Consider the following 17978-nt stretch of genomic DNA (forward strand, 5'->3'; position numbering starts at 1 on the left):
GCATTTATTGAATTGTCTTGTGTTAAAGAGTTATTGACTGCACCACTGTCACGCTATCAATTACCAGAGAAACTAATTTTTTTGGAATAAACAAATAGGCCTATATCCACAAGGTTTAAAAATGATACGGATTAACTTGAGAATAGTGTGGGAAAGTGTCTTACACAAACCTTGCCTGAGTTTCAAACAATACAAACAAGCTCCTGGCTGAATGAACCAGTCATGCATAGAATGACAGAAGAAAAAGCATCCCAAGATAAATGTATGTATACACTGAAACATCACAACATTAAAACCACTGACAGGTGAAGTGAATACCATTGATTATATTGTTAACATTAAAACAAACCACTGACAGGTGAAGTGAATAAAATTGATTATATTGTTACAATGGCACCTGTCAAGGGGTGGGATATATTAGCAATCGAACAGTCAGAATTTCATTTGTTAGTTTGTGTAATGCCTGGTACACATTGTATGATTTTGGGCTGTCCTAGATGAAAGATGACCAATCCTGGTGATTTCTGTGGTCGTCTCTCCTAAACGGTGGTTCTGCATCAGTGAGAGAGGTTCAAAGATGGACATTGTCATGGTCTTGCGACTTAAGATAGCCTGAGCTAATTTTCAGACAGGTTCATAAATTTAGCATGATCATCTCACAGTGCGTTTGCTGATTCGACCGACGTCTACTGACTTGCCAATAGGAAATGGTGTGTTGATCAACGCGGCGCGCCGCTTAAACTTAAAATTACTTACCTCAAGCTCCATTTACAGTTGGCATGCCAAGTTGGCCTCTTTTCCCTAGCAATGGCCTTGTCCATATTCTCCTCTTTGGCTTTCTCTTTTTTTCAGCACACATAAAAACCACAATTGCCAAAGTGTGATTAATCTTGATCTATTTGTTTATATGCTGATGATTTTTTATTCTTCTATAGTAACGAGTCGTAGCCTACGATTCAATAGTGTCATCATCGGACAGTCTACATACAATGTCGTACCCAAGTCTGTAGCAGGCGTTAGAAGAAGGAAAAATAAGCACGTGAATAGATTGACTTTTACAAGGGTCAAAAAAAGTGCTGGGTAGACAACTGGGTCAGAGAATCTCCGAAACGTTAGTCCCCCCGCGGTGAAAAAGCTTTTAATGTTGTTACAATGTGGTGTGTTTATTATTAAAACAAACCATGTACAAATTCATAAGTCAACACCATTGCTGAGTATTTTCTCTTTAAAACTGCCGTAAACCAAAGACGTGGTTTGAAATTGTTGGGTGTTTTTGACGTCACAAACTACCATGTAACCAATCACGTCAACGTGTGATCATCAGCGAGTGGATCTCTGAGCTGGTGTGAGTGCGTGGAGGCGGGGCTCATTTGCATATTCATAGAACCTCGTATACTAAATGAGGCAAGGGTGTAGAGTTACATTCAAGCTATTTTAAGGCTCGAATAATTTTTTTTCTAGGAAAAAAAAAGGAAATATTCCATTTTGGTAGTCAAATATGAGTTTTAAGGGATAAAATAATTGACTACAGGATGACTTAATGCTTCTGCGTCAAATCGACGGCGTACCCCCGCAGACCCCTCTGCGTCGCCGCGAACCCCTCCGCCGTAGCTCGACGTGCACCTCCAAAAAACTTTAACTACGCGTCGAGGCGACGCAGACCACAAGGCCTGTGATTGGTCAGATACCCAGCGATGCAACTCAACCTGACGCAGAACCATAAAACGGCCACGACGCCATAGGAGTGCCGGCATAGCTACTCCGTGGAGTTGACGCAGAAGCATAATGAGGCCTTAAGTCTCGTAGGGTGTTCCTAGTATGCAGTAGTTAGTACTTGCCAAAAGTGGTGCAAGGACAACCGGTGAACCCAGGTACCCAAGGCTCGTGGGGAGATGCACGTGGGGAGTGAAGACTAGCCCGTCTGGTCCAATCAGTCTGAGTGTCCAATGTCCATGATGACCCCTGTCCACTTTTGAAAGTGCCTAAAATGGGCATGTGGCCAAACCTTGGGTGCTGGAATTCATGTCGTCATGAATATAGCGCTTTATACAATACAGATTGTTTCGAAGCAGCTTTACAGTGCTAACAGGAAAAGTATTCAACGATTCAAACAGAACACAAATCTGCTGTACAGCAGCTGTTCATATTGTCATTGTTCAGCTGAAGTCAGTTCAGTCATGTGGATGTTACTTAGACACGTACCACCTTTCTAAAGATTGTTGCAGACAAAGTACAGCTCTTCATAGCAATGGAGTTTCCTGATGGCAGTGACCTCTTTCAGCAGGATATTTCTGTGGTTCCCAACCCTGTTCCTGAAGTACCCCAGCACTGCACATTTCAGACATCTCGCCAATAAAACACCTGATTCAACTCATTAGCCCTTTAGTACATACTCCAAGACCTCAGTAGGGCGTGTCAAGATAAGAGAGACATTAAAAAATGTGTGGGGTTGGGGGAACCACTCCAGTAAAAATTGTTCAGCAGGAATGGCTTGAGGAACAAGACAAATAGGTGTTGCTTGGCCTCCAAATCTCAATCCGACTGAACATCTGTGGGATGTACTGAACCAACAAATCCAATCCATGCTCCCAACTTGCAGGACTTGAAGGATCTGTTGCTAATGTTTGGTGCCAGATACTGCAGGACACATTCAGAGGTCTTGTGGAGTCCATACATTAGAGACATTTTGGCATCACAAGGGGGACCTACACGATATTAGGCAGGTGGTTTTAATAATGTGGCTGATCATTGTCTAAAGTGAACATTTTATTATAACTTATTATAACTAAGCAAATGTTATTAGTTAAAATACATTCATGTCAAAAAGGTTTGATTCATATATTTCTATTTGAATGCTCATGAACTGTTGATCTGTTCATGACTAATTAAGTTATTTGTTCAGTCAGGCTAACTATTTGTTTAATTGAAAACTTGGATAGTTTATCAGAAAATATTCTCATGTCTTTTGTCCTTTGTTTAAATAAATTTGCTCAATGCCTCCTTGTGCATTTGCATTGTGATATTAACGTTAGTATAATGTGCTCCTACATAAAAAAATAATAAAGTCCCCCTGTAGTCAATAATTGTATCCCTTAAAACTCATATTTGATCACCAAAATTACATATTTAAATGTTTTGTCCTTGGGAAAAAAATCTTCTTGCCTTAAAATAGCGAATAGACTATAAGGGTTATATGAATATGCAAATGATCCCCGCCTCCACTCACTGAATTTGTATATGGTTTGTCTTAAAGCATATTAAAAACACCACGAAGATATATAATCAACATTAAAAGCTTCATTTTCACCACAGGGGGACTTTAAAAAACAATAACAAGCAAGCCAGCCAGCCCTGCACTAAAATAATTATTTATAAAACTCAAGCTCAAATGACAGTTTTAAACCAACGAATAAGTGTAAACACATTTAACAAAAATACATTATTTAAACCTACTGGAAAGCAATGTCCCATATATATCTTTTTTTGTTTTATTTAGCAAAAAAAAAAGTAGGTGTTTACTAAGCATTTTGCAAAGCATTCATTACCAGCATGATTACCAAAAGCTACCAACGTTCAAATGTAAAGAGTTAAAAACAACAACAACAACAACAACCAACGTTCAAATGTTGTTTTGGTTTGAATTTTGTGAGGTTGTCAATGGGATTAAAATAAGTAATTTACACTTATTGCCATTAGGGGGCACACTTCTCAAACATGTATTTTATTATCTTGCATTGGCCTGTGAACTGGAACCAAGTTTCACATTGGTCATCAAGTGGCAACCCAGAGTACCAAAATACGCAGCCAAAAATTCACCAAAGAAACTGTCACAAACTGCTGTTTAATGTAAGTGTTATTTATAAAAACTTAATTTAGCAAGTGACATAAATCTGCACACTTTTGACATCAACAACTAGGCCTATGCAAAAAATACATTTAGCAGTATTTTCCCCACTGTTTTTGGAAACATCAGATCAGCCTTGTGACCCATTTTCAGCCACAATGCACTATTTGACAACCACTGAACTAAATATGTTTAGTAGTTGATCTTCAATTTATTGGATTAGGTTCTAGACACTTGTTGCTAAAACAAAGAGTATAAAGTCATTGTAACAGGTTTTTCACATTGATGATTCCACACTGCCCAGACGTGGGCCTACACCATGTTACAGTCTGGGCGAAACTTAAGTTGTTTTATAATTGATGATTTTTTGTAAACATTGACACTGTTAAAACGGTTTATTACTGTAAAAATACTGTCTGTATTGTATAGATAAATAAACGTGACGAGTCGAAGCAATAGTTTATTTTATTGACAAAATCGGCCTGGTTCACTTTGTACAACGTTTTTCTTTACATCTCTGCAGAAAAATATCACCGACGTCTCCTGCAGCCATGCTTGCACCTATTAATACTGAAGACAGGATAAACCTCAGAGGTTTTACACAATAAAACAACACAGGGTATAGGCGCATAGGTTTCAAACAAAACATCATGCACAAAAGAGGCAGCACATGAGCCAAATAAAATCATCCCAAAAATAATATCATGGCTTTGTCTTCAGACCGTTTCCCACGAGAATCTGAATAGGATCTATTTGCAACTCCTTTCATTAACAACAGTAACTTCTCATGTTTGTGACACAGGTGGGTCAAAACTCATGCCAGCCAATCAAATGCACTCTTCCTTGAAGAGAAAACACCTCTGATTAATTTGTTAAAACTCTTCAGACTCTTTCTTAAGACATTTTTTTGGCTATGTTCAGAATAGCTTACTAACATTTTGCTGTATATATTTACCAAAATGCGGTATACAACAAAGAAGACATTTCACAATATTGTATCCCACAATGCAGTGCGTTCAACCTTCCATTTGTAGCGTGAAGATCAAACTGAAATTAGCTGCAATTTATTCAAATATGAAAAATACCAGACAGCAACATAGTGTCACATCTGATACATGTTAAATCCACTCGTTCCAGATGTGGGCTGGATCTGGGCTGACACTATGTTGCTGTCTGGAATTTTACTTGAATTTTCACTTGACAGTACTATTTATGGTTGTATGTGTATTGTTTTACATACTGTTAGATTTTTTAACATTTATATATATGTATATTAGAATTCAGCATATATTGCACAATAACCTGATGCAAGTATTGCATTCTGAACACAGCCTTAGTATTTCAATTATAAGCATGCCTGTTTTACAACTTGATTAGCTCAGTAGTTTATCTGACATCGGGGGAAAAAAACCAGGAAAAAGAGACTCACATACGTACATTAAACTGTTTCTGACATGCATTTATATTAGCTGAACATCACTTGCTATATCCAGAGCTTGACCACTACTTATGATTGATTCTTGTTCTCTGCCGAATAGCAGGCCCTGCAGACTTTTGAAGGTAAATGTGTGGAATTTAAACTTAAAATGTGTCTTATAGTGCTGAAAGTCCTACACTACACATTAATAACTGAAAATATTATCAAATTAGCCATGATACTGAATAATCCAACAAGCAAAGGGTGAAACATGAATATGTTTGTGAATGGTAGGCGTTCTGATTGCATGAGGATAATTTTTCATCCAACATAACTGTCATTAAGTCAAGTCACCTTCATTTATATAGCGCTTTTAACAATATAGATTGTATATTGTTACTATAATAATACTGACAGGGACAGATAATCTCCTTGCAACAACTACCTAAATACCTTGAAGATGAAAATGCTTGATGAGTGCAGTTTTCTCTCCTGGAGTGAAGTATTAAATTGGGGCAGGACAAATAGATGGACTCGTCTACTTTTTTAAGACATAAACCTCCTTCAGTTTAAACCATTATATGCCATGCATTCATGTGGAGGTCAAAGCAGTGTGTGGCATGTGTGGTGTGCAGTGTTGGGGAAAGTTACTTTTAAAAGTAGTGTTACAATACAGCATTATTTCCAAAAAGCAACTAATTGTAAATTAGTTATTTTTTAGGAAAACGATTTGTTAAGGCCCTTTCATGCCTAAAGTGAAATAAATAAGCTTCAGGCTTGAAATGCAAATTCACTTCTGTAGAGAAAAGGCGCAGCTCAAACAAACCTTTCAGCTGTGCTGGAGAAGAAAGTTCAACACTCTTAAGCAATTAATAAAAGCTTAAGAAATACAAATGTGATGTTTATCTAAAGTCATGTTTGCTTATTAGTATGGCTGAAATGGACCATAGAAAGGTCAGCAGCAGGAATTGGTTAATGTGAGATTAAATACATAAAGTATATTTGTTATTTAACATTTTATTACTGCAGGTTTTGGTTCGCATTTCAATGTTTTTATTCATTATGAATTTATGATGAATAATTCATCTGTTAAAAGTAAATGCTCACATTTAGTGTAGAACTACAATTGAGGACAAGTTATCATATATAAGTCTGTCTATAATTTGGTAAACAAAGTAACTTACATTACTTATTTGAAAAAAGTAAATGTACATATTTTGATGTAAATTTAAAATGCGTTACTTTAGTAGTTACTTAAAAAAAGTAAACTGATCACCTAAGTTGCTTTACTTGTAATGCGTTACTACCTCCAACACTGGTGGTGTGTTATGCCTTGAACATTACGGGCCTTCGGGAGTCTTAGATTTGAAGGTCATCCCTACTTAAAGGTTGAACTGGACCTCTTATATCTTTAAACATTAGGTTAGGACAATGTTTTTCTGTCAATATATTAGTCTTGACTGTTAATGGGTCAGTTAAAATGGACTCAGTATCATACTCAACCAACTGTAATATATATATACATATATATCTTTTCAGACACATGATTTACACTTGTAATTTCCCCAGACCTGAGAGACGTGATTGTCAAGAATGCACAGCATACCGTTTTAACATTTGATATCTTAAACATACAAAAACTATGGATTTTCAGTTGTGAAATTTTTTTTTTCATACAGGAACAGGGAAAAATCATATTTAGCATGTATTGTGCTGCTATGGTGTCTCAGTTGCATTGTCTAAAAACTGTGGCGCTGTTAAGAAACCCCATACGCTGTTGAGTTAAAAACAGCCACTATAAAAAGTAAAAAGACTTAAAAAGACGACATAATAATAAAGTGATTTAGAGCCTATGTACATATCTTACATTGTCTTTCAGAGTCATTTCAGTACGTTACTGATGCACAGAAAGGGCACCAGAACACAGTGGAGTGAGTGAGTCTTATCTGGTATTGCCTACTTTGTTCCGAAAGTTTGATGGACCCAACTTTGTCTAGAAGATCGTAAGGACACAATAAGGAGTTCTGACATCACTGTTATGTAAAAGAATAAAAATAAAATAAAAAACGGTATAAAAATACAGATGAGGCAAACTGACTGAACATGACTAGCTGCCAGTCAAAAGCACTTCATGGGCCTTGTCCCAAATTGTGAAGTCTACATTTGACCGCATTGACTGTTGGGTAACTTGGGCCAAGTCCATAAATTCAAACAAGATCCATCACGGCAATAAAGAAATGATAATTAGTAGTCAAACATTATTATTTAAATGTGGATTATTGCTTTGAATGTTCACTGATTCACTGAATATAAAACATGGCTACTATCTGAAAACTGGTGACAAAGTAGCAAGTTCTACTCCAACTTGAAGATGGAAGATGTTTGCGGACGGGAGTGTTCGTGTTGGCCGTTGTTGCTGGAATGTTCCTCATGCGCTAGAGCTGCTATAGAGGACCTTTGAACTGATTCCCAGAGAGCTGCTGTCGGACAGACGGCTTTGATCCTGCTGCGTCGCCCAGCTTTCGCCACACCACCTGAACACAGAGAGACGAGTCACAAAACAGCTGCTGTTTGGCAGTCCAAATCCTGCCTCTTAAAACACAGTATCATTCTTCAGTCCTTTCTCTGTAAATTAGGCTCATAAATAATTTGTAGCTTATAATTAGGGATGCACTAACTACTGTTTTTCCCGAAAAAACTGTGGATAATCTATAATATTTTGTCCAAATAAATAAAAATCACTAAAAACTAAAATCAATTGGATAATCTATAATATTTTATTTAAATAAATAAAAATCACTAAAAACTAAAATTAATTGAATAATCTATAATATTTTGTCTTAATAAATAAAACTCACTAACCAAAATCAATAGTTTTAAATGCTATAAGTCAATTTACGCATTACAATGTTATAATGTACAGTAAAAGACAGCTTTTCATTCAGAGATTTGAATCTAAAGATTACATTGAACAGTGTTATTTGGGTTTTAAAGTGAGTATTAGGTGACAGAAAAGATAATCTAAGGGGGCATTTTCAACTAACACTGGATAATTTTTTGTGTGTTTTGGACGTTCATCTACACAACGGCGTTTTGCGGGCCTGAATATGCAAACTTTTGAAAACAGGTTTTAAAGTGCAAGTTTTTAAAAATGATACTGTTTTTATCTCCATGTAAACTACAAAAATGATAATTTGTGAAAGCGCTGACGTCATGCGCATTACGTGTTCAGTCTATATGTACGTAGTGTTTTTTTACAAAGTCACATCGCAACTACTGGCCTGGCATGAATAATACAGCATTTTTAGTTGTTTTAGCGGATCCGTGTGAACGGCAACTGTTTTGACAACGCTGTCTTCTAAACACAAAGGAAAAACTTTCCAGATTTTAGTACATAGTTGTCATGTAAACACCCTATTGAGCGTACGTTTATACGACAACTATGATCTAAAAACGGAAAAATAAAACTAAGGGAAATGGAGCATGCACAATTAAATAACATTAACCATTTAATAAAAAAGTAATATCGGCTGATAATCCATTATGATACAGATATATTGTGCAACCCAATTTTAATTTATATACATTGTGCCTTAAAAATTCACTGCTATTTGTCAAGCATATTTACCATAACATAACCACCCACAGAAAGCAAGCCCAAAGCATCAATCCATCCAGAACTCTTATGAACAGTGTTCGCAATGTGGTTACAGGCCAGGTGTCTCCAGGTGAGGAGCACAGAGGTGTTATTGTGAGCCAGATATCTGAGCTGGATTCCTTCATTCCCACATTTCACAGCAAGAGCCAATAGTTTGATCTGTTTGTTGGGGCCCTCTATATAAGCTGATATAAGCTCAGTGCTCTGAGTATCAACCTGTCCATTAACTGACCCTTCCAATGAACTGGACATGTCCGTGGATTTTAAGTGATTTTAAGTAAAATGTGCTTAAAAAGTACAAATTGAGTGATTTTAAGTACAATTGATGGGCTGGATTGGTGTAATTTTGTAATACATTTTTCTTTTAAACATTATTTAATTTAAATTATGCAGTAATCATGCAGACTTAAAGAGTCAACTGAATGAATGAAGTCTCTGAAGTATTTGGATTATTTATGTTTCAGAGCGCCTGAGAGAGATAAATGCCCATTCACACCAAGAACGATAACTATAAAGATTACTATATTAGCGTCTACAACAGTGGACGATATCGTTCTGTCCCTCCTGCAGTTTTATCGTCTGTTGCTTTAAATGCTCGAGCTCTTCAAAGCAGGATGGATTCTGATTGGCTGTCATTGTTTATTTTATTGTTTATCAGTTGGAAAAACTATATCGTTTCTCTGTGATGTTATAATTATAGTTGTGGTGTGGACTCTGCTATTCTTTTATATTTAAAATGTTTTTTAGAACTATATCTTTATCATTGTCGTTAAAGTTATCGTGCTTCGTTTGAATGGGTCTGATCACAGACAAAAATCAAGATGAACACTCACATTGCACATCTCTCGCACTATGGCTTTCTCGTTCTCATTCAGGTCTTCCTCACTTTCTTCTGGAAGCTTCTTGTCCAGATTATCATGGACCTCCAGAACCTGTTAACACACGGTCAAGAGCATTTTTTTTAAACAGACTCATATACTGTAGTCACTCATACTCATACTCAAACTGTTGATGTCATTTCCTGCAAAAGAGGGACAAATACTAAAAAGCAAAACATTTTATTTCAACATTTCTCTCAAAATATTATCCTGATAATACATTTAATAACTGAAAAAAGTATTAAATTAGAAAAAGGGACATTTCATTCGTTCCAAACCATTAAGACTTTTGTTCTTTAGAACACAAACTTCATTGGTTCTCATGCGTTTGCGCTTCTGTTTATCATATTTGATATGTGTTGATTGTTTATATTGCCTTCAGAACTGCTCTAATTCCTCATGGCACAGATTCAACAAGGTGCTGGAAACATTCCTCAGAGATTTTGATCCATATTGGCATGATAACATTTCACAGTTGCTGCAGATTTGTCGGCTGCACATATATGATGTGAATCTCCTGTCCTTTACATCCCAAAGCAGCTCTATTTGATTGAGATCTGATGACTGTGGAGGCCATTTAAACATATTGAGCTCATTGTCATGTTCAAGAAGACAGTTTGAGAATATTCGAGCTTTGTGACATGCACGTTATCCTACTGGAAGTATCTATCAGAAGATGGTACACTGTGGTCATAAAGGGATGGAGATGGTCAGCAACAATACTCAGGTAGACTGTGGCGTTTAAACGATGATCAGTTGGTACTAAGAGACACAAAGTGTGCCAAGAAAATCTCCACCACATCATTACAGTACCAGCAGCCTGAACCGCTGATACAAGGCAGGATGGATCCATGATTTCATGTTGTTTACGTCAAATTCTGACCCGATCATCTGAATGTCACAGCAGAAATTGACCAGGCAATCTTTTCCAATCTTCTATTGTCTAATTTTGGTGATCCTGTGTGAATTATAGCCGCAGTTCCTGTTCTTATCTGACAGGAGTGTCACTGATGTGTGTTTCTGCTGCTGTAGCTCTTCTGCTTCAATGTGTTGTTAAGAGATGCTCTTCTGCAGACCTCGGTTGAGACGAGTGGTTGAGTTATTGTTGCCTTTCTATCAGTTCCAACAACTCTTTCCGTTCTCCTCTGACCTCTGACATCAACAAGGCATTTTCACCCACAGAACTGATGCTCACTGGATATTTTCTTTTTCAGATAAACCCAAGAGATGGTTGTGTTTGAAAATCCCAGTAGATCAGCAGTGTCTGAAATACTCAGACCAGCCCGTCTAGCACTAACAACCACGCACGTACAAAGTCACTTAAATCACCTTACTTCCCCATTCTGATGCTCAGATTAAAGTTCAGCAGATCGTCTTGACCATGTCTACATGCCTGAATTCATTGAGTTGCTGCCATGTGATTGGCTTATTAGATATTTGAGTTAATGAACAGCTGTACGAAATAAAACAGCCGATGAGTATATATATAAATATACATGTGCTATTAGATAATGTGTGTGAGTGTGGTAATTTTTGTACCTTCATTGCGTGGACCACAGCTTCGGGTTTCTGTCCAGATGAGTTAAACCCAGTGGAGGGAGAAGATTCACTGGTCTGTAGTCGTCCAGTTCCCTGGTGAGGAGAATGCATGGGGTGGTCAGTTGCTCCTTGACAAACATCATGGTTAAAGGACCCATGTTACATCATATTATGGTGTACACTACTGTTCAAAAGTTTGTGGCCAGTATGATTTTTTAAAAGCAAGTGATAGTTTAATTTAGCAAGCATGAATACAATTGCTCAAAGTTGACAGTAAACACTTACATTGTTACAAATAATTATATTATATTTCTTGAGAACAGCATGACTACACTGGTTCACCAGTTGGACCAGCACAATATTATTTATTTTCTTTATACTTCTTTAACAACCAACTTGCTGAATATGATTCAAGTCCTGTGACTCATTGCTTTAATTGTTTGTTTGTTATAAATAAAATTATAATTTCAGTGTTGACTCCTGCCTTTTTGTAACTATCTTTCAAACCAAATCTACGCCCTTGTTGTAAAAGATAAGGGCACAACATAAAAAATATAAAAGCATCCTCCCAGACAGCAAAATGGTGTCGGCCCAGATCTGGTACACGTGGAATCCAGACGGCCCAGATGTGGGCCGGATCTGGGCCGACAGTAAAAAATGCAGTAGCTGCTAGAAAAATCAGCTAAACTACTGAAACATGGTACTTGGTTTATAGCTGGTCATTAGTGGGTCAAGTTTGGTTGAAGTGGTTAACCATCTAAACTAGAGAGGTAAAGCGTAACCAACAGTTTTGTAGAATCTGATGCTTCGCCATTGAAGTACACAGGGGCAAAGATGACTGCGGAGTAGATGACTCTTTTTTTTGTCAGACTACCAGATGTTTGATACGTGTCTAAGCTGGTAGATCATTTTGGGTCTATCATAAACATATGCACCATGGTCATGTTCTCATTGGTGATATATTGAGTAATACGTCATTGTTAATAAACCGTCTCAATTCAGAGATATGAGGATCATTCATAATGAAAACTACATTCCATCTAAAACATTCATCTAAGCTCAACATTACACAAGCAGCCCAGACAGTTGTGGAGGACCAAAAGCCCCTGGTTGTGTTTAATCATTCATACCACATGAAGAGAGCCGGACATGATCCGCATACATTCATACTGAAGATGACCACAAAACAACCCATTTAAAAACGTTCTTGAACAGAAAATGATGGGAGAAAAGCGCTTATGTGTTGTGCTGTGTGCAGTGTTAATGATGATCTAATAAGCATCTAATACACTTCGCTACGTGTTTCATGAGAGAGCTTATCAATCAAAAGCTTCTGGAAGGAACTCTTCATATTATGAGATTGTTTCCATGGAAACACCAGAAAACTACTTTCAAATGGTTGAATATAGTCATTCTCACTCTAATTAGAGATAAGAGATAAAAGATATTTTGCCCCACTTCCCAGGACGTGATGATTTTTTCTTCTTGAACGCATGTAATGGAAACGTTGCTTTATTCGCAAATGCTTTATGCAATAGTCCAGTGTTGTGCATAAGTTAAATTCGCAACTGGATGGAAACCATGGTTAATCTTGTCAACAAAATTTTAATTGAAAATCATTTGTTGACAAAGAGGTGTTGATTACATTAACAGAGACGCATTATATACTTATAATTTAACTAGTTCAATTAAACCATAATATTGATGAAAATATGACAAGTGAAAATTACAGTGGAAGAACAATGCACTAAAAATGGTTTTGGAATAATAAGAAAAATCCTTTAAAAATAATTGTATGATAAGCTTAAAAGAGTGGAATATCGCTTTGTTAACAGGTTAACTAGCTCACTCAGCCATATCCTATTTACATGAGATTAATCAACAATATTTACAACATCAACATATTACAATGCACTTCATGCAATATTCCTATCAGTCTCTCAAACTCAAAAAAACAAATATGTCTCTAAAGGAACTCACAACACTTTAAACTCATTATTTCATGGTATTATTTTCAAATAAAATGTCAACATAATCACTAATTCTGTGATTCAAAGTAATTAAATTAAATTAGCTGAGATTAGCTGCATTTAATTATCATATACCTGATTAACCATCAGATAATTTAGCGCTACACACAAAACAATGCTGTGCGATGGTAATGTGAGATGCTTTTGTTCAAACCACACATTGATTGGAAGTGACACCAACAATCTATAAAACATGAAAGGTCAAATGGAATTAAATGGGAGCTTAACCTGTTTTCTCAGAGGAGATGCTGAGTCAAAACAATTTAAAGAAATTAAATTCAAGCTCTGCATTAACGTTATAAAGAATTTCAGCTGACAATGGAGATTTTCAAGCAAGCCTCCCACATAAGACTTCCTGTGCACTGGCTAAAGGAAGGCTCATTCGCATTTCCTTTTATTCATCAGATTTTTCAGCATATGGTTATGCTGATTTTCCAGGCGACAATTAAAGAAAAAAAAGTTTTCAAAGATATGAAAAGGGCCTCTGGTTCCATACAGGAAAGCCTAAAGCGAAGTACAACACATGAAAGTTGTGACGTACCAAGGATCTCCTTTTCCCCCCAAAGAATCGTGCCAAACTGTTTAAGCTGAACTTTCTTGTTATAATAATCTCACTGTGTGTTCTATGATATCTGGTTTGATCTATTTTTTTTAGACTGCCAGTGCCAATTGACTACAAATTTAAATCTAATTAATTGCATAATTAAATACATGCTGATTTATTACCTGAATTAAACATTATTACCTCAATATTTACTGCGAAAAGCCCCCAAAAGTAGGTTATTTGAAGACATTTTTGCTGTAGACTAGTACATAATTAAACAGAAATGACAAAAAGTTAGTTTTATTCCATATCATTGAACATAATCCCATCCCTCGCCTACAATCCACAGTAATTTAATTGTTTGTTCAGAATCGAATAAAGTCACTCAGGACATATTCTTCTATTCCATCTGTGCTACTTTTAACTGTATGCACACATTTAGACTGACTTGATTAATTATGTAATTTTTCTAATAACTTTTTTTTATTCACAATACCATATTTTCCAGAAAATAAGTCACACCTAAAAACTGCATTGTTGAAAGAAGATACACACACAGTTAAGTCGCATCGGTGTATTAGTCGCATGTTATTATTACATTCAAAAATAATTTTAAATACCAGTAAAAAAACAAAACAAAACCTTTACAAACACATTAAACATACAGGTCCTTCTAAAAAATTTAGCATATTGTGATAAAGTTCATTATTTTCCATAATGTAATGATAAAAAATTAACTTTCATATATTTTAGATTCATTGCACACCAACTGAAATATTTCAGGTCTTTTATTGTTTTAATACTGATGATTTTGGCATACAGCTCATGAAAACCCAAAATTCCTATCTCAAAAAATTAGCATATTATGAAAAGGTTCTCTAAACGAGCTATTAACCTAATCATCTGAATCAACTAATTAACTCTAAACACCTGCAAAAGATTCCTGAGGCTTTTAAAAACTCCCAGCCTGTTTCATTACTCAAACCCGCAATCATGGGTAAGACTGCCGACCTGACTGCTGTCCAGAAGGCCATCATTGACACCCTCAAGCAAGAGGGTAAGACACAGAAAGAAATTTCTGAACAAATAGGCTGTTCCCAGAGTGCTGTATCAAGGCACCTCAGTGGGAAGTCTGTGGGAAGGAAAAAGTGTGGCAAAAAACGCTGCACAATGAGAAGAGATGACCGGACCCTGAGGAAGATTGTGGAGAAGGACCGATTCCAGACCTCGGGGGACCTGCGGAAGCAGTGGACTGAGTCTGGAGTAGAAACATCCAGAGCCACCGTGCACAGGCCGTGCAGGAAATGGGCTACAGGTGCCGCATTCCCCAGGTCAAGCCACTTTTGAACCAGAAACAGCGGCAGAAGCACCTGACCTGGGCTACAGAGAAGCAGCACTGGACTGTTGCTCAGTGGTCCAAAGTACTTTTTTCGGATGAAAGCAAATTTTGCATGTCATTCAGAAATCAAGGTGCCAGAGTCTGGAGGAAGACTGGGGAGAAGGAAATGCCAAAATGCCTGAAGTCCAGTGTCAAGTACCCACAGTCAGTGATGGTCTGAGGTGCCATGTCAGCTGCTGGTGTTGGTCCACTGTGTTTTATCATAGGCAGGGTCAATGCAGCTAGCTATCAGGAGATTTTGGAGCATTTCATGCTTCCATCTGATTTCATTTTTCAGCACGACCTGGCACCTGCTTACAGTGCCAAAACCACTGGTAAATGGTTTACTGACCATGGTATTACTGTGCTCAATTGGCCTGCCAACTCTCCTGACCTGAACCCCATAGAGAATCTGTGGGATATTGTGAAGAGAAAGTTGAGAGACGCAAGACCCAACACTCTGGATGAGCTTAAGGCCGCTATCGAAGCATCCTGGGCCTCCATAACACCTCAGCAGTGCCACAGGCTGATTGCCTCCATGCCACGCCGCATTGAAGCAGTCATTTCTGCAAAAGGATTCCCGACCAAGTATTGAGTGCATAACTGAACATAATTATTTGAAGGTTGACTTTTTTTGTATTAAAAATACTTCTTTTATTGGTCGGATGAAATATGCTAATTATTTGAGATGGGAACTTTGGGTTTTCATGAGCTGTATGCCAAAATCATCAGTATTAAAACAATAAAAGACCTGAAATATTTCAGTTGGTGTGCAATGAATCTAAAATATATGAAAGTTTAATTTTTATCATTACATTATGGAAAATAATGAACTTTATCACAATATGCTAATTTTTTGAGAAGGACCTGTATATTTTAGTTCCCCTCACGCCACAACAAATCCTTAAAATTGTAACCGAACCGGGAAAGAAAATGCCTTTGCACTCAATTGGATCGACAAATGCCTTGATCGCGGTTCTCTGTTCCTCTTTTAAAATAAATGCGCTGTCTACATCTTCTATAACAGATGGCTGAATCTACACATCTAAATTATCCAGCGGCAGCCATTCTTTGTTGTAAACGAATTCAACCCAAGCGCTCTTTGGTGACGTGGATAATTACGTTACGGTTGATCATCATCTTATAAAGCCCGCCCTGACAATTTGATTGGTCCGAAGAGCTCTGGTTCGGGCATACTTGCTTCACAACGGATCAAGTCCAGATTGAACTTCTCATCCTCAAATGTTGTAAGTTCGGCTGGCATCCAGGCTAGTAGATTTAGAGATTTCGATAAAAAACGTGACTTGTATTCTGGAAAATACGGTAACAGCAGTTAACTTCGATAGATTTCTCTGTGCAGTGGGTTGGTGAGGATCACTCACGTTCAGCAGAGCCTCATGCCTCTGGGGGAGCGAGGACAGCTGTGACTCCGAGCGGTACAGGGTTGTTCCTTTACGCAGGACACGCAGCTCTCCTGGGTGACACTGGATGGAAAGAGAGCATATTAAACATTCCATCATACAAAACATACTTCACTCTTATCAATGAAAATAATAGTGGAAAGATAAAAAGTGGGAGAAATATAGTTTTGTAAGTCACAGCCTGTATGAGGAAAGAGGAGACAGGTCACTTGTAGAAAAATGATTGAGAGAAATTGGGAATCTCTGCTTCAATTAAAAAAGAATAGTTAAAAATCAGCTGTTTATTTACTCTTGACTAGATCTTGACTAGGTGGGCTAACTTGGCAATGTTATTGAAACATATCCTTGAAAAAATGATTAAGAGATTTTGGTATTTTCCCATTCAAACAAATAAGCTATACATCTATTGGATACAAAGAAAACAGCTACCAAAGGGGTTTCCAAGATGGCCGCCGAGTGAACTGACTAGCCTTAAAGGTGCTCTAAGCGATGTCGGGTGACGTCACTTCTTGTTGACGTTTAAAGTATTGTCAAACAAAACAGAGGCTAGCTAGACCCTCCCTTCTCCTCATCCGCGCAATAACCCCCCAAACCCTTCTTGTCGGTTACTGGCTGGAACAGTTTGTTATGTTTCGTGCTGGGGGTTAGCCCAGTTTGTTTTCTTGCCGTTTGTGGAGCCTGGGGTGTCTGCAGAGACCACGTTTTTTTACAGTGTGTTCAGGGGACAGGCAGCTAGCGGATAGTGAGGAGATGTTTGCTGTGCGTGACAAAATGTTTTGTTAGCTTAGAGCACCTTTAAAAGGTCTATTCAAAGGTCTATTGTATTCAAAATCAAATGTGTTTTATTTTAATCTTCTTAAACTTTCATCCATTATAGTGTTTTCATTGCTTGATGCTCAAGAGATGATGTATTTATGTATAACATATTTATGCTATCTTTAGTGTGGCAAGTGTTTGAATGTCAACAAAGCCATCTGTTAGCAAAAGAAAAGCTTTAGTAAGCTCTCTGTTTTGCTTGTGTTAACAACAGAGAAGATCATTTGATGTGTTTTATTATGATATAATGTAGGCACTTTGTTCACTACTGCATTTTATTTGATTAAAAGTTAATTTTTACCATTAATTTTGCACATGCTCAATAGACATGTTTGTATGCAATCATTCTCGTCAAAATCAGATTCAGTTTCAAAATAGGAAAACTGACTTCAAAGTTGCGTTCTTTTGCACTTTCACAAGAATGAGGTTGTTGTATGAAGTAGTATGAAGTAT

The 17978-nt window shown here is 37.1% G+C and overlaps 1 protein-coding gene across 1 annotated transcript in view; it reads right to left on the reverse strand.

Annotated features, from left to right (window-relative positions):
* Positions 1 to 4291: 4291 nt before the first annotated feature.
* LOC143728964 (cholesterol 24-hydroxylase-like) overlaps positions 4292 to 17978 on the reverse strand; it is a 69768-nt gene continuing 56081 nt past the window's right edge. The window contains exons 19-22 of the mRNA XM_077219917.1: positions 16671 to 16772; positions 11337 to 11429; positions 9753 to 9851; positions 4292 to 7795 (exon numbers count right to left, since the gene is read on the reverse strand). Coding sequence (XP_077076032.1) covers positions 7706 to 7795; positions 9753 to 9851; positions 11337 to 11429; positions 16671 to 16772 — 384 coding nt within the window. The 3' untranslated portion in view covers positions 4292 to 7705. The remainder of the gene's footprint in view (positions 7796 to 9752; positions 9852 to 11336; positions 11430 to 16670; positions 16773 to 17978) is intronic.

Source organism: Siphateles boraxobius, unplaced genomic scaffold (assembly GCF_051911475.1).
Source record: "Siphateles boraxobius isolate OS27281-9 unplaced genomic scaffold, OSU_SipBor_1 8, whole genome shotgun sequence".
Lineage (NCBI taxonomy): Eukaryota > Metazoa > Chordata > Actinopteri > Cypriniformes > Leuciscidae > Siphateles > Siphateles boraxobius.